This window comes from Pristis pectinata, chromosome 21 (genome assembly GCF_009764475.1).
Source record: "Pristis pectinata isolate sPriPec2 chromosome 21, sPriPec2.1.pri, whole genome shotgun sequence".
In the NCBI taxonomy this organism is placed as follows: Eukaryota; Metazoa; Chordata; class Chondrichthyes; order Rhinopristiformes; family Pristidae; genus Pristis; species Pristis pectinata.
This window is the reverse complement of record NC_067425.1, coordinates 2,228,688-2,245,246: the sequence shown is the minus strand read 5'-3', so window position 1 is coordinate 2,245,246 and position 16,559 is coordinate 2,228,688. Positions and strand designations below refer to the sequence as shown.

General features: G+C 40.7%; 1 protein-coding gene across 1 annotated transcript in view; it reads right to left on the bottom strand.

Moving 5' to 3' along the window:
* ywhae1 (tyrosine 3-monooxygenase/tryptophan 5-monooxygenase activation protein, epsilon polypeptide 1) overlaps positions 1-16,559 on the bottom strand; it is a 39,859-nt gene that overhangs the window by 8,711 nt on the left and 14,589 nt on the right. Inside the window, exons 2-3 of the mRNA XM_052035488.1 lie at positions 3,904-4,103; positions 1,519-1,625 (exon numbers count right to left, since the gene is read on the bottom strand). Of these exons, the coding sequence (XP_051891448.1) occupies positions 1,519-1,625; positions 3,904-4,103 (307 nt within the window). The remainder of the gene's footprint in view (positions 1-1,518; positions 1,626-3,903; positions 4,104-16,559) is intronic.

Below are 16,559 nucleotides of genomic sequence, written 5' to 3'. Positions count from 1 at the left end.
AGAGGTGACTCGATAGAGGTGTATAAGATGATCGAGTGGACAGTCAGACTTTTTCCCCCCGAGGGTGACAACGGCTAACACGAGGGGACATAATTTTAAGATGATTGGAGGAAGGTATAAGGCGGATGTCAGGGATAAGTTGTAGTTATTGTTGTGTTCTTTTTTCTCCCCCCCACACACAGAGTGGCGGGTGCATGGAACGCACTGCCGGTGGAGTTTGTGGGGCAGATACATTAGGGACATTTAAGAGACTCTGAGATAGACATAAGAATGATAGAAAAATAGGGGGCTATGCGGGAGGGGAGGGTTAGATAGATCTTGTATAAGGGTTAGATAGAAAGGGCCTGTACCATGCTGTAGTGTTCTATATGTTCTAAAACTGCACAGTATTCCAGGTGCAGCCTCACCAACACCCTGTACAATCGAAACAATACTATTTCTACTCCAACTTCCTTGAGATAAAGAAAAACATACCATTTGACTTCATAACTGCATTTGCCTGCTAACCTTTTTTGATTCATGCAAGAAACCCTTGATCCCCCGTACTCCATTTATTACAATTTCTCTCCGGTCAGAGAATAGTCTGCCTTTTGATTTCTCTTATCCAAGTGCATGACCTCACACTTTCCCTGCATTAAACTCCATTTAATAAGTTTTCAGCCACTTACTCAACTATCTATATCCTGCTGTAGCATACAAATACCCTCATCACACCACCTATGCTTCTCAAACTTGGTATCCAAACTTAGTTGGCACTCTGCTGCCAACTCCAAGTGATTAATATTGATGGTAAATAATTAAGGTCCAAGAATGGATCCTTGGGGAAGTCCACTGGTTACGTTGTTCCAGCTTGAAAAAAGACCCATTTATTCTGACTCTACCTTCTGTGTGATGAGGAGTTTTCAATCCATGTTAACACTTCCTCCAATATTGTGAGCTCTTACTTTATGTAACTGCCTTTTGAGGAATGTTGTCAAATGCCTTCTGAAAACCAGTTTAGAAGGTCTTATATTGTATTTTAATGAGTAATAGCTTCTTTGACTCAGCTGGGATGCAATCTAATGGGGCAAAGCAAAGTCAGTCAATGGCTTGCTTTGACTTATTTGCAGAGATCCACATGGAGGCACTTTCCATGTAATCACTGGATAATTGTTGTTGGCTGACATTTTCTATCTCAACTGAGGTACTGGCCATTTACAGCAACCCCAAATGTTGTTCCAGTCCAGAAATACACCTTGGGTCCTATGATCATGACCACACAAGAGGAAGGAACTACCTACTAGACCATTAAGGGAACATTGTCTTCACTCAACTCTTAGCTGGACTAAACTGACTTTTTTTCCTCCCATAAACAGTGCTATTTTATAATAGTGCTGCCAGCTACAGGGGAGTAAGTGGCACATTTGGAATGGTTATAACTGTCCATTACTCCTATTAAGAGTCAGGGTTCAGTAAATGCCAGTATGAATTTGTTCTCAGCAAATAACTGTATCCTTCAGTGAAATGCCTGATACATACATTTTATAGTAGAAAACCTTCGACTCCCCAGTGTTGGCAGCAGGAATGAGGTGCTTATCCAGTACATCCAGAATGTCATTACAAATTGATTTCAGCTCATTCTCAACCTGAAACGACAAAGCATTTAAAACACTCTAGCAACAATTTAAATCAGCATTATATATTGATGCAAGATCAATAGAAATGTTAATTGTTTTTACCTATACTACATTAATGCATTCTGTACTAACTCAATGTAACTGCACTGTGTAATGAATTGACCTGTACGATTGGTTTGTAAGACAAGTTTTTCACTGTACCTCGGTACAAGTGACAATAATAAACCAATACAGAGAAGATTAGGCAGAAGTTTGTGCACTAATGTTGGCATTGACAACTACACACAGTACCTATCTTTATATACTACAGATACCAATGAGCCATGGAATGCAAGCCATTTAATAGAGAAAATGCCTCAATATATTCAGGTATCAGAGACTAGGTTAATTGAGTTCTTTTATCAACACTATCCCAAATTCATTTTTACTTGTTATAATGTCTCAGAGCAGCTTTTGCAGTTTAAGAAAGAAATCACAGACCAACAGGGGTATCCACAGTGGACGTAAAATATACACTTTTTGGTTTGGAGATAAAGTGTATTGGATAGCTTGGTACTGGCAATACATAAGACGGAAGGAACTTTATTCTACTGATTTCTAGGGCAAAATGAATCACTGAATGTTTAACACACCACGTGCAAAATATTGATTGGAAACACCAGAAATGCTTTCAAGTTGAACACTAATTGATTGGAAGTCTGTAACAAGTGGCATACCACAGGGATGTGATGCACTTCAAAGAGCTTAAAGTTAGATTCAAATTGTTCCAAAAATCCATAGTATTTGCTGTGCAAAGGATTAGAAAATTTCCAGCTGCACTCCTAAAGGGAAACAAGTGAAAAGATTTCCAAACTTCAGGCCCGTGGATAATCAAACCACTTCTCCTTTATTCCAATGGAGTTTCACAGACATAATAAACTAAATCTTAGCCAAAATTAACTACCATTCTGATTAGATCAGCAAGTGAAACAGATCACAGAAGGAACATGGGAATAAACTCCAATGGCTCAGTTCCACACTAGTACAACATGCAGTTTGGACCTTATTCTGCATTACTCTGCCACATTATGCTCTGTAAAACCCATAAAAACTGCAGGAAATTGGAAAGAAACTTGTGAAACTTTTTCAAAGACTTGCATTTCACAACTTAAGGGGGAGGAAATTAAAACACCAGAACAGCCTCTGCAATTTGCCCATAGATCAACATTTCTCATTACACTTAAAAGTTAACCACATTACTCCCACAGACTAAGATCTCAAATGGGAATTAACTCAGAGCAACAGATCACCACGTACAGAGGCAGGAATTTGGCACTAGACAAAATATGTTGTACTACACCTTTGCTCCTACTTAATGTTACATAACCATTGTGAATTACTAACTAAATGAATTTATAAAAAAAAAGGGACTTTCCACATAATTTAAACTGAAGCCTATATACTAAACACCAGAACAGAATGCTGGAATTAATTCATTAATTCACCTAATACCTCGGCAGCCTTAGAATCAGATCCTATCCCATACAATCTCTTCCTGCAGTTAGTTTCCAGCATTCTCAGCCACATATTTCCTGCATAGCAAGATTTGGATTTTGGTCAGAACAGTATTGATAGCATAGCAGAAACAGTTTCACTGTAGGATGAAATTCCTGACAATGCAAATCATTGATCTGTCAGTGAAATACACCCAGAACCAGTACTGTCCCTATGGCTGGATGGAGATTATAAAATAAAAGGACCTCCTTACTATTCAATTAAGGTTCAATGTATACAAAATCATTTCTTTCAATTAGGTGGAAGTAGAAATAGATAAAACAAATTACAAATCATGTCAGAAACTAGAGATCAGAGAAATTATTTAGCTGAATCCTTTATGATTTAGAAATTACAGTGCTTTGCCTAGTTTCCAAGAAATTCTGACCCAGATTTCCACATTCAACAGACAATATGTCTCAGCTTGACCAAATAATCAAGACTGCCATCAGCTGCTCTGACAGAATGGCTTCCTTAGACCACCCCAATGTTGGAATTTAGTCCCTTTTCAATCAAACCTGATAGGGCTCCCATCACCACCTTACCTGGCATCTTTGACTGCATTTTCTCCAAGGAACATTTCACTTGGCAATGAAAGTAACATTGAACAGAATTTTAAGATACATCGATAAAAGTCAAACCCAATGGTAAAACATTGAGGTTCAGAAATCAGTGTTGCAAGCAACTAAATCATTGTCTGCTAACATACACTAATACCCGTAAATTTGTAAGGTCAACAAACCACTGGCCTCACCGTCTGTCTGTATTCACGGATCATTTTTAGTTTTTCCTCTCCACCTTTGTTCTCTTCCTTCTGCTCAATACTGCTGATTATCCTCCAGGACGCTCTCCGTGCTCCAATGACATTTTTGTAGGCCACAGACAGCAAATTCCTTTCTTCAACTGTCAACTCCACGTCCATACCAGCTACTTTCTTCATTGATTCGACCATTTCTGTTGAACAAGGAAATGTGTTTATTGGCATAGTAACAAGTATTGACCAATGCAAAGCCATAACTGCAGTTTGCAAGATTCCCATTTCATTATTTGATGCAAAACTAATCCTTGAATAGGAGCCACAAGTTTTACCATCCTAACAGAGCTACCACTTTTACACTAATACTCCATACTCAAGTTGCCAAATTTAATGTTCAGCACCAAGTTAATTTTTCTGATGCCATACAACCATTTTGGGTGGTTGTTTTTATTGTTTTAAATCCTAAAAATGTTAGTTTGTTTCATCTAAGCATTAGAAAAGCTTCCATTGATCTACACCAGGAAACTTACAAGCTGAATTAGCTGGAACCAAAGATGGAATCAAGACAGACAAGAAAAATTTGCTACATCCTACTAACTCAAACAGATACAAAAATCAGAAGCAATTTTGACTAGCTTTTCACCATGAACTTGATTGCTTCTTGAGGCGAAGAAGTCTCAACACTAAACTCAAACTTAATTTTCCTGCAATTTATTAGTTCCAGATCAGACAGGCATTTGCACAATTTAGTATCCATTAGATCTCAAGTACACCACACCCATATTGGTCAAGCGCCTAAAGCAACTTTGCTTCAGCACAGAGAACAGCTCCACTATTAAATCAAATCAAAGAAGCAAAGTGCCCAAATGTGGCCTCCTCTACATTGGTGAGACCAAGTACAGACTAGGTGACCATTTCACAGAACACCTGCACTCTGTCCGTAGATTCACCTGCACCTCCCTTAATATCATCTACTGCATTCGGTGCTCCAGGTGTGGCCGCCTCTACATTGGTGAGTCCAAACACAGTCTAGGTGACCATTTCGCAGAACACCTGCGCTCTGTCCATAACCGCAATCTGCATCTCCCTGTTGTTAGTCACTTCAACTCCCACACTATCACAGATATGTCAGTCCTCTGCTTCCTCCACTGCCAGAAGTCCAAGCACAAACTGGAGGAACAGCACCTCATTTTCCATCTTGGAACCCTGCAGCCTAACGGCATGAACATTGAATTCTCCAACTTTAGGTAATCCCCACAACCACTCTCCCCTCCCCCCACCATGCTTTTCACTTCTTTCCCAGCCTTTCTTACCTACCCTTCCCCCCCACCATTTCTCCTTGCCTTTGATCCATCCCCCCAGTAAATCTGCTATCCCCTCACCCACCACTATCTCTCACCCACATCTACCCATCACCACCTTGTGTTTACCCCACCTCCCTTCTTTTGTGCACCTATCACTGCTCTGGTTTTCCCTCCAAGATACTGGGCTTCCCCTTTTCTCATCTTCAGTCCTGAAGGGTCCTGACCCAAAATGTTGACTGCCTGCTTTTCTCCAGATGCTGTCTGGACTGCTGAGTTCCTCCAGCATCATAGTATATTTCATCAAGCAAAACGTCTGCTTCAAGGATTAATCCTTCCTCCCCAGTACTCCATACAGAATACATTTAGAGTCATAATCAAGGAGTTGTACAGGCCCTTTGCCCCACCACACCTATGCCGACTATCATGCTTGTCTATACTAATCCTACTTGTCATTAAGTCCATATCCCTCTATGCCCTGCTCATTCAAGTACCTGTCAAGCACCTCAAATGCTGTTACTGTTCCTGCCTCCATGACCTCTTCTGGCAACTGACTCCAGATACCAACTACTGTGTGAAAAGTTGACCACTCAGATCCCCTTTAAACCTCCACCCTCTCACCTTAAACCTATGCCCTCTAGTTTTAGATACCTCTATCATGGAAACAGACACTAGCCATCTATGCCTCTAAAATTTATATACCTATACTTAAACACTATAATATTACCATGTAGCAAGCTTTTCCCTCGTACATGCAGTACTTCCATTTAAAACCATATAACACTAGATTTTCACACACCTGCAAATAACTTCAGAAACAATTAATGGTTGATTGACAGTTGAAATACAGGAATCTGAGCAAATAAAAATCACTCAAATTTTCTGGGTAAAAACTCCCCACACAATCAAGTACTTAAAAGAAACATGCATACAAGTATTTTTTCTATGCAAGCCACCAAGAAAAATATTACACTAGTGATGCTGCCGGAAATGGCAACTTATTGGCCTAACTTATCTATGCCTTGACATCCACAATTAGAAGCATGTATCCCACTTTGCTTTACATTGCAAAAAGACTCATACCAATAGCAGGAGCTCTTATGAGACAAGCCAGAACCAGTACAAAACCTTCAAATGTGTACACCCGGTAGGATTCACATGCCAACCACAACCATCAAAGATAACCATTCAAGATAATTAATGACATGGTGCAAAGGAATATCTCACCCAACAACCTATTACACAAAAGCAAATATAAACAAGATAATTCAGATTCTCAATCCAATTGCAAGCAGAAATCAGATTAAAAAGGCAGCAAGTACCAGAGAACAAAGACCTGCCTTTGTCATTGTGTTTTCAAGATAGCCTTGTGACAACCAGAACGCATCACAGACTATTTGGCTAGGGCAGGAATAGAGTAAATAGTCCCCATTTGCTTTCTACTATTTTTAAAATTCTTCTGGGATCTGGGCACTGTTGGCAAGGCCAACATTTATTGCTCATCCCCAATTGCCCTAAAGATGCCACCTTGAACTGAAGTCCTTCTGAAAGTACTCCCACAATGCTTTTGGGGAAGAGTAACCAGGATTTAGACCCAAACAACAATGGTAAATATTTCCAGGTCAGGAGGAAGCACAACTAAGATGGAAACATTCTACAAGAGATGGTTCCAAGAACCTAAAGTACCTGTTCTTCTTAGTAATAGAGGCAACAGGTTTGGGAGGTGCTATTGGAAGTAGCCTGGCCAAGTAACTGCAGCTCATAATACATTCTGCAGCCACTATGCACCAGTGGTGGAGAGAATGAATGTTAGGATGATGGATGGGTTACTAACTGAATAAGTGCATCCTGAATGGTGGAGCTTTTAAGTATTTGGAGTTACACATCCAGTCTAGGAGATTATTCATCACAATCCTGACTTGCCTTGCAGATGGTGGAAAGGCTTCAGGTGTCATAGAATATCAAGCCTCTGAACTATTTTAACTAGAGTGAGAGTTGGTCCATTGAATTTCTGGCCAGTGACAATCCCACAATGTTGATGGTAATGCCATTCAATGTAAAAATTACATGGTCAGACTTTGTTGGAGATGGTCATCATCTTCTGTGGCACAAATGATACTTGTCACATCAGGCCAAGCCTGAAATATTGACTAAGATCCACTATATGCAGCCAAGCTGCAAATGGAATTGAACATTGTGCAATCAAATATTCCTACTTCTGTACTTACGATGGAAGGTGATTGACAAAACACATGATAATGGTTGGCTAGAACACTGCTCTGAGGAACTCCTGCAATGATGTCCTGGAGCTGGGATGATTGAACAACCACAACCATTTGTCAAGGTTTGACTCCAACTATTAAAGCATTTCCTTCTTAACACCACACTTGCTATTTCTTAACTCACCTTTGAAATTCAGCTGTTTGGTCCCTGCTTAGACCAAGGTTATGATGAGGTATGAACCAAACAGTCCCAACAAACCCAAACTGATCAGCTAGAAGATTACTTTCGAGCAAGAAAAAGAAAGCACTTTTACCAACACTTTCCATCACTTGGTGAGCACACAGATTGAGCAATTAGCTGGCCTGGATTTATTGTTTTGAGAATCTGGACTATTTTCCATACAATGTGGGGGAAGAAGAATAGCTGGTATGCTGCCTGGCCTCACAGCCTTTCGTGTATCAACTCCTCTCAGTCATTTCTTGATATCACAGGAAATGTATATACTGACTAGCTTCTGTGATGGTGGGGAACTAGTAGAACATTATCCACTTAACCATGTTCTGGCTGAACATGATTTTGAATGCTTCAGCCTCATCTTTAGTAGTCATGCTGGGTGCCACCATCATTGAGGATGAGAATACTCAGAGAAGACTCCTGTGAGTTGCTCACCTATATTTATGACTAGATGCAGCAAGGGTATAGAACTTGATCTCGTCAGTTGATTTTGAGATCACTTCAGCATTTACTGTTTGTACTTTTTAAAAACAGGTCAGTATTTGCCTAGTTCTGTGTTTCAGCTTTACCACGTTAGCACCTCATTTTTAGGTATGCTTGGTGCTGCTCCCAGCATGCCCTTCTGTACTCTTCCTTGAACCAGGGTTGCTGGCAGAGCAAAGGATATGCCAGCCCATGAGGTTACAAACTGTCATGGTATACACACTTCTGCTGCTGCTTATTTTGAGCTGGCAAATTTAGAGTCAGTTGTACAGCGAGGAAACAGGCCCTTCGGCCCAACTGATCCATGCTGATCAAGATTCCCATCTAACCTAGTCCCATTTGCCTGCATGATTTGTTCAGAGACTATCCCATCAAGCACAATTCTAAAGCCACAACACAGGATTTCACAGGAGGATAGATGTCATTTTGAGCACAAAATAAGACAATAACCCAACGTTATATCCTCATTCATTAAACTACAGTAATGCAATGGGACGTTAGCTCCCTTTACTATTCCCTTGCAGCCATCCCCTCTCATATATACTGCTTTGGATAGTTTTTTTTTGGGGGGGGGGGGGGGGGGAAGGAGATATACGAGAGAAAGGTAAGGAAGGCAAGTCCAGAGAACTCGATGTCAAAGGATATGAAGGTTTGATAAAGAAATCATAGAGCAGATATAGGATACTGAAAACAGGCAAGGCTCTGTATAAGTATAGAATGTATAGAGGAGTATATAGGAAAGAAATTAGGAGAACAAAGAGGGACCATGAAATATTACTGCTGGACAAGATTAAGAAAAATCCCAATGCATGTTATAAGCATATTAAGAGGGTAACCAGGGAGAGAGTAGGACCCATTAGAAATCAAAAGGGCAATCTGCAGGTGTAGCCAGAGGAAGTGGGCAAGGTCTTAAGTGAATATAATTGAGGTAGTCATTTAGGAGAAAGATGCAGATTTCAGAAAGGGGCATGAATATTCTAGACATTAAAAAGGATGTATTAAATGGTTTAGCAGGCATAAAGGAACTGATGAGACGTACCGTAGGCTGCTACGGGAGGCAAGGGAGGAAATTGCTGGAGTGATGACAGATATTTAGATCTTTGCTGCTCACAAGGTGCCAGATTACTTGAGGGCAGCATATGCAGTATCCGTGTTCAAGGATAGTCAGATTGTGCCAATGAGTCTAACGCCAATGTAGGAAAGTCATTGGGAAATAAAATTGAGATTGAGCATTAATCAGTGGAGACAGATACTCTCACAACATTTAATATCTGCACAAGCACTTGAATTACCAAGGCACAAAATGTTACTGACAAAGTGGTCATAAATAGGATCAGTATAGATGGGTACCCCAATGATTGGCTTGAACATGGTGGGCTAAAGGGCCTGCTTCTGTACTGCTATGACTGCGACTAAGACTCAAGGTCCCAGAAACCTTGAAGTGGAAATACAAGACTGCCAGCTGACTGTAGTGAGTTAAGAACAAGTCCACTTTAAAACATCTCCAGTTACAACCAAGGACTCGATGGTGGGCACTAGAGCTAGCTGTTACTTTGGCAATAAGATACAACTTGGTTTAGGTTAAGATAGAAATACTCAAGTGATGAGGATTAGTCACATGAAGAGCAAGGTCTTTGTATGAACTGTCAGGAGCAATCAATTCCATACTCCTCCATACTTGACTGGGTAAGTACCAATTACTAGAATGCTACACAACTGCGGCAGCCAATAGTCCAGCTGCAACTGGACAAAGATGAATGAAACGGGTCAGACCTGGAATGTCAATGTGCTACCATCTGATTAGACAACTGAAGGCATAGGAAGCAGGATTTAACTCCTTAATGAACCCTGGAACAAGAAGAACATGGAACCGAAGAGACCCTAGTATTAACATTGGAAAGGAGACCTCAAGCCCTGGGCCGAGAGGGCAAAGGGAAGTCACAAGTCTGAGAAATTATCATGCATCTTGGATGGTGGTATATAACTATGCAAGGTGTGAGTGCTTGTAGAGTGTTGCTGCAATTAAGAGTTAATCAACTGTCAGTGATTAACTGACAGCACAAGTAACACATATCTGCAACACAAGTGCAAATTCAGCACAACAGGTGGGAATCTCTCTCAAGGACCAGTGGTGGTCACTTCAACCAACATTATCACTGACAAATTCCAATGCCACAGCTAGATCTATCCCTTGTTGGTTCATAGCTTTTGGACTGAGTCTGCAGCTACATACTACAGGACTTGGCCAGCTCAGTCAATGGCAGCGCTGCCAAGCCATTCTGTATTGGATATTGCAGCCACCCTTCCCTCCTCCCTACCCACCCAGACTGCTATTGCTATGTGCAGTGCTGAACGTGAAGAAGCACTGATTCATCAGTTTACGAGGGCTATAGGCAGTGACTTCCTTGGCAACACACGATCTGATTCCACGAGACACGAAAGCTAGAGTCTATGCTGAGGAGGCTACTTCCACCCACCTTCTTGTGACTTTGCTGTCCCCTTTGGTAGTAGATTCTGGCACATTTTCTGAGGCAATTGTGAGAACAACTACACCAGACTGTTGCCTGACTAGTCTGAGGGACAGCTCTCTAATTTTGGGACTCTAGTCCACGTTCCAGAGGAGAACTTCAATGCTCACCAAGGTGAAAATCATTTTACTATGTCCAGATTCAGTATCAAGATCATGTCACATGTTTTTGTTTCAACATAGTAGTATAGGTACAAAGGAGTGGACTGCTAAGCTACTTAGGAATCAACCAGATTAGTGCATCTTGAGTCCCAAGGATGGTAGATTTCCTCCCCAGAAATGACATTAGTGAACCAGATGGTTTTTAAAATGACTTGGCAGTTTTAGTCAGCACTACTAAGGATTTTTAAATCCAGGTTATTTACAATTTAAATTCCACAGTGTGATCCAAACTCAAGTGTTAGTATACAATGCTACCAATTTAAATCACCGCACTCTTCTATTGGTCTCAAACCATTCAAATGCAGGGCAACCCAAGCCAAGCTTCCCCCCCCCACCCCCCAAACCTAATACATCTTTGCAACTTATCTGCTTAACATCAAACATTTATAAAAATTTTCCCCAATGAACCTAGAAACTGTATAATATTTGTTAACCCTCCACAAATATTTTTGCTTTATTACTAATTTATGAGAATATTTACCCTCTTATTTAAAAAAAATGCAAACTCTACTGTTCCCTTGAGATCAAGGAGCCTGTGTTTTGAGCATCTTAACAAAAACATCTTATCTTGGTCTTAGTGAATCTCCTCACATTCTCCCATTGTACTGAGGAAAGAGAAACCTGGATGCTTTACCATCCCCTTCTCCTTAAAATTTCATCTCAATTTAATTGCACATCAAGCTCTGACATAGTAACTGCTGCTGGCATTACCACTCTGGCCTAGATCAGTTAACCCAGGAATGCAACTAAAATTTTTCCTGACCTCTTGCTCAATATCCAACATCAACTCTTTTACAAGATCTTAGATGCCACAAGTAATACACATAGAAAACATGAAATCAGAAGAGTTTCTGTCAAGTTACAAGGGAAAAATGTTCCACAATCCAATACATCATCTCAAAACAAGACTAAGCAAACTAGGAAGATAATTTGATCCAAAATTGATGGAAAACACATTGCAAATTCATTTTATAGACTTCAATAACCACTTGATATCTCCCATACACTTCAATTGTGTCCGTTAACAAATTCATTACTGCATCAGAACCCAAGGTGATGGAGTGCAACAAAATAGCTAGAAAATAGCTGCAAGTAACTACACTTTAGCAAGTCACAAACTAGTTCTAGTGAGTTCACGTACAGGACAAATGAAGAACTGGCTTGCTTCCAAACACACAAGACTAAACCACCACTAAGATTCCTAAGACCTTCTGAAAACCTAGCCAGTACTAAGTGTGTACACATTTTAGCCAAAGCAGCAAGAATTTATTTATTGTTACTAAGAATATTCACATCCTGTGGGCACATTTAGCCAAGTATCAGTTGTGGGAACCTTTAAGCCCTGCCTCCATGCACAATTCTATATAATGACTGGCATAAAATGATTGTTACAAACGGAGCACTCATGTCCTGTTGAGCCATTAATCAGTCTACAAACCAAGTTTCTTCAGGAGTCCAAAGATACAAAAGAAAACTACCTTTGGGATACTCATTTTTGAGTGACATTTCAAGGAGCAATACATTCAATTGGACAACCGTAACCTTTTCATACATGGGACAGTGCAGGCTACAAAGTTCCCATTCAGAATGCTACACAAGTAAACTGTCTATTCAGATCTCATCCAGACCTGTTTAGACAAGTCCAAGATTCAATGTGCATTATCTGCAGTGCAGTTAAATTACATCTGATCAAAAGGTGTGACAATCATAAGATTGTTAAAACCAATTGAATGGAACACAAATATAACCACACCCTTATTTGTATTCTATAGAAACAAAATGTCACCATGACTGATTCACAATCACTCACTGCTGTCTATGGATGCCCCGCCCAATGACTGTGCACTATAGGCAGAAATAATCCTTAAGTCCAGGCTACTTCCTCATCTCACTCTGCCGTAATACCCAAATAAGCCCAAACAATTCTATAACTGAAATGGCACCATTTCCTGCCTAGAATTCTGCAGAACACAATGCAAGCTTCATTTAGTACAACTTCCTGCACTTTAAAACTGAAAACCCAAGTTGATTCAAGATACAAATCAAGAGGTTGCCAGGGAATCAAGTAAAAAAAGAACAAACTTAAAAACGGTTACCCTGCACCTACCAATCCACCTACAAAACATCTTGCTTGAAGTATCTGACATCTCACTGAACTGGAATTCCATTTATTGGCTGCCTTCCTGCACCATATCCAAATACACATGTACAAACTAATGTATAGCTGATCATTCAGGCTGAATATCAGAGCCAAACCCAAAATGCAATACATATTGAAAGTACCAGTCTTAAGTGTTTAATCCTAATAAACCTCTAACTACAGGACTTGATCCAGGAGCATACCTTTGAACCAAAACCATTGGGTGATTTAGTAACAACTGAAATTTGCATTGTTAGAACAAATCTCTTCATTCAATATCCACCCAAAAGCACAAACATTAGGAATTGCTATGTAATTATCTGGAGCCAGAACTTCAATTTTCTCTTTTCATGGCCTAAAGCTAGAGAGTAGCCTCTCCCGAAGAGAACAAATGCAGTTCCAAACTTGTTTCTTACCACTCCCTGAAATAGCAATATTGAAATACCACATCGAGAAACCACCCTGTAAGATGTTTCAACCAGCTGTCCTAACAATCCTCAGAAAGCTATTTCAAATTCATTTGAACTACACAAGAGAAAATCTAGACTAATTCTTTGATCATCAAGAAATTTCGGGCTGTTTGTATTGGTATGCCATTGAAAACTAACAAGTGCATCAAGGCATGAAGGTAGCAAATGGTATACTGGGCATCACAAGAGAATTTGAGTACAGATATCTTATTAAGTGAGACAACACCTGAAGTACTGTGCAGTTTTGCTCTTCTGGCCCAAGCAGAGTATATGCTTGTCATAGCGTGCAGCAAAGTTTCACTTGACAGGCTCCAAGGACAGCAAGTTTGCTGTCAAAGAGACAGCAGACTAGGTCTCTTCTCTAGTTTAGAACAATGTGAGGTGTTCCCATTGAAACATGCAAAATTCTTACAGGACCCAACAGAGTGGCTGCAGGGAGGATGGGTTGGAAGGGAGGACCTAGATGAACTGGGGAAGCGGGCCAAGGAATGGCAGATGGTGCTGCATTTTTGCAAGTTAAACCAGGGCAGGACTGCCTCGTAAATGGTTAGGGCCCAGGAGAACAGAGACCTAGGGTATATAACTTGTGTGTCACCTTCAGGGAACAGGCTAAAGGCAGCATTTGGCACACTTGCCTTCATCAGTCAAGGCATTGAGTACAGGAGTTGGGATGTCATGTTGCAACTGTAAAAGTTGTTGGTAAGACCACACAAGCATTGTGCACAGTTCTGGTCACCTAACTATAGGAAGAACACCATTAAACTGAAAAGGGTGCATAAAAGATTCACAAGGATGTTACCAGGACTGGCGAGCTTCAGTTACAAGGAGAGGCTGGGAATTTTTTTTTCCCTGGAGCATAGGAGGTGAACTGAGAAGTATACAAAATCATAGGGGCCTAGATAACGTGGATGGTCACATTCTTTTTCCACAGGGCAGTGGAGTCTAAAACCATAGATTTAAGGTGAGAGAAAAGATTTAAAAAGGGGGCTGAGGGAAAAGCTTTTCAGAGGTGTGGGTATATGGAATGAGCTTCCAGAGAAAACTGTAGAGGCAGGTACGATTACAAAGTTTAGACGGATAGGAAAGGTTTAGAGGGATATGGACGAACACACACAAATTGGACTAGATTGAATAGACCTTTTGGTTGGCATGGACAAGTTGGGCCTGCTTCTGTGCTCTATGAATCCTAGAACCAGGGATCAGTCACAGAATAAGGGGTAAACCATGTGCAATGAGGAAAAATTTCTTCACTCAGGGTGACACAAATTTTGGAATATTCTACCCCTAGAGGGCTATGAAGCACATCTTTCATTTTGAACAGAGAGCAACAGATAGCTTGATTCATGCAATGTGTGGAAAGTGCAACAAAACTGATCTTGAAGAGTGGCAGAGTAGGCTCAAAGGATCAGACAGCCTACCCCTGCTCCTAATTCTTACATTTGTGTTGTATCCCAAGAAACCTCAAAAACCAGAACCCTTAGAAAGTTCACCCATCATACTGCAGATAACATATCCGACAGTAACTAGTGTAGCGGTTAGCGTAACACTTTACAGCGCCAGTGACCCGGGTTTAATTCCAGCTGCTGTAAGGAGTTTGTATGTGCTCCCCGTGTCTGCGTGGGTTTCCTCCAGGTGCTCCTGTTTCCTCCCACATTCCAAAGATGTACGGGTTAGGAAGTTGTGGGCATGCTATGTTGCCGCCGAAAGCGTGGCGAAACTTGTGGGCTACCCCCAGAACACACTAGACAAAAGATGCGTTTCACTGTTTTGATGTACCTTTGACTAAAAGATATCTTAACTGTGTCAAAGGACCAACTTCAGATCAACACTGACATATTACTACACAGAAATGAAAGGAATTCTAGCACAACCCTTAGCAACTAGCAAATTTGGCTTTTTATTCCAATATCATGGATTTTGAGATTCCCATACATAACCAGTTTTATATTTGGGATCTAGTTCATTTAAAGGGTTGAATTTTATTTTAGGACAATAGGAACTGAGAAGTTTTTGAACTTAAGCAATTAAAACCAAATCTCCACCCAGCTAAATCTAATTTCCCTCTTCAAATACCAGTATGCTCCTTTTGAAGCTAAATCCAGGAAGATTGTTAAGATCTTTCAAACGTGAAATAATTTTACTGACACCATTTCTAGGTGCAGGGTGAGCTTCAGATTACTATTATGCTTTGACAAAACAGGTGGTTTGGTACAGCTGATAAGAACAGCAGCTCTGAAACCACAAACATTTAAAATGCTATACATATATTATATAACAATACAGCACAGTATAGGCCCTTCAGCCCATGATGTTGTAATCCTTGATCAATCTAACCCTTCCCTCCTACAGAGCCCATTTTCCTTGCATTCATGTGCCTATCTAAGAGTCTTTTAAATGTCCCTATTGTATCACCCCTGGCAGCGCGTTCCAGGCACCCACCACTCTGAAAAAACCTACCTCTGACATCTCCCTAAACTAACATCCTCTGGTATTGGCCGTGCCGCCCTGGGGTAAAAGGTGATGGCTGTCCACTATCTACACCCCTCGTAATCTTATACACCTCTATCAAGTTGCCTCTCATCTTCGGTCACTCCAAAGAGAAAAGCCCTAGCTCGTTCAACCATTCCTCATAAGTTCTCTAATGCAGACAACATCCTGGTAAATCTCCTCTGCACCCTCTCCAAAGCTTCCACATCCTTCCTATAATGAGATGACCAGAACTGAACACAATACTCTAGGTGTGGTCTAACCAGTTTTATAGAGCTGCAACATTACCTCACAGCTCTTGAACTCAATCCCCCTACTAATGGAGGCCAGCACACCATACGCCTTCTTAACCACTCTATCAACTTGCGTGGCAACTTTAAGGGATCTATGAACTTGGACCTCAAGATCCGTCTGTTCCTCCACACTAAGAGTCCTGCCATTAACCTCACACTCTGCCTTCAAGTTTGTTCTTACAAAGTGTATCACTTCACACTTTTCTGGACTGAACTCCATCTGCCACTTCTGCCCAACTCTGCATGATGTCTGTATCCCATTGTAACCTACAATAACCTTCTACACTATCCACCTCCAATCTTGTCACCTGCAAACTTATTAACCCATCCCTC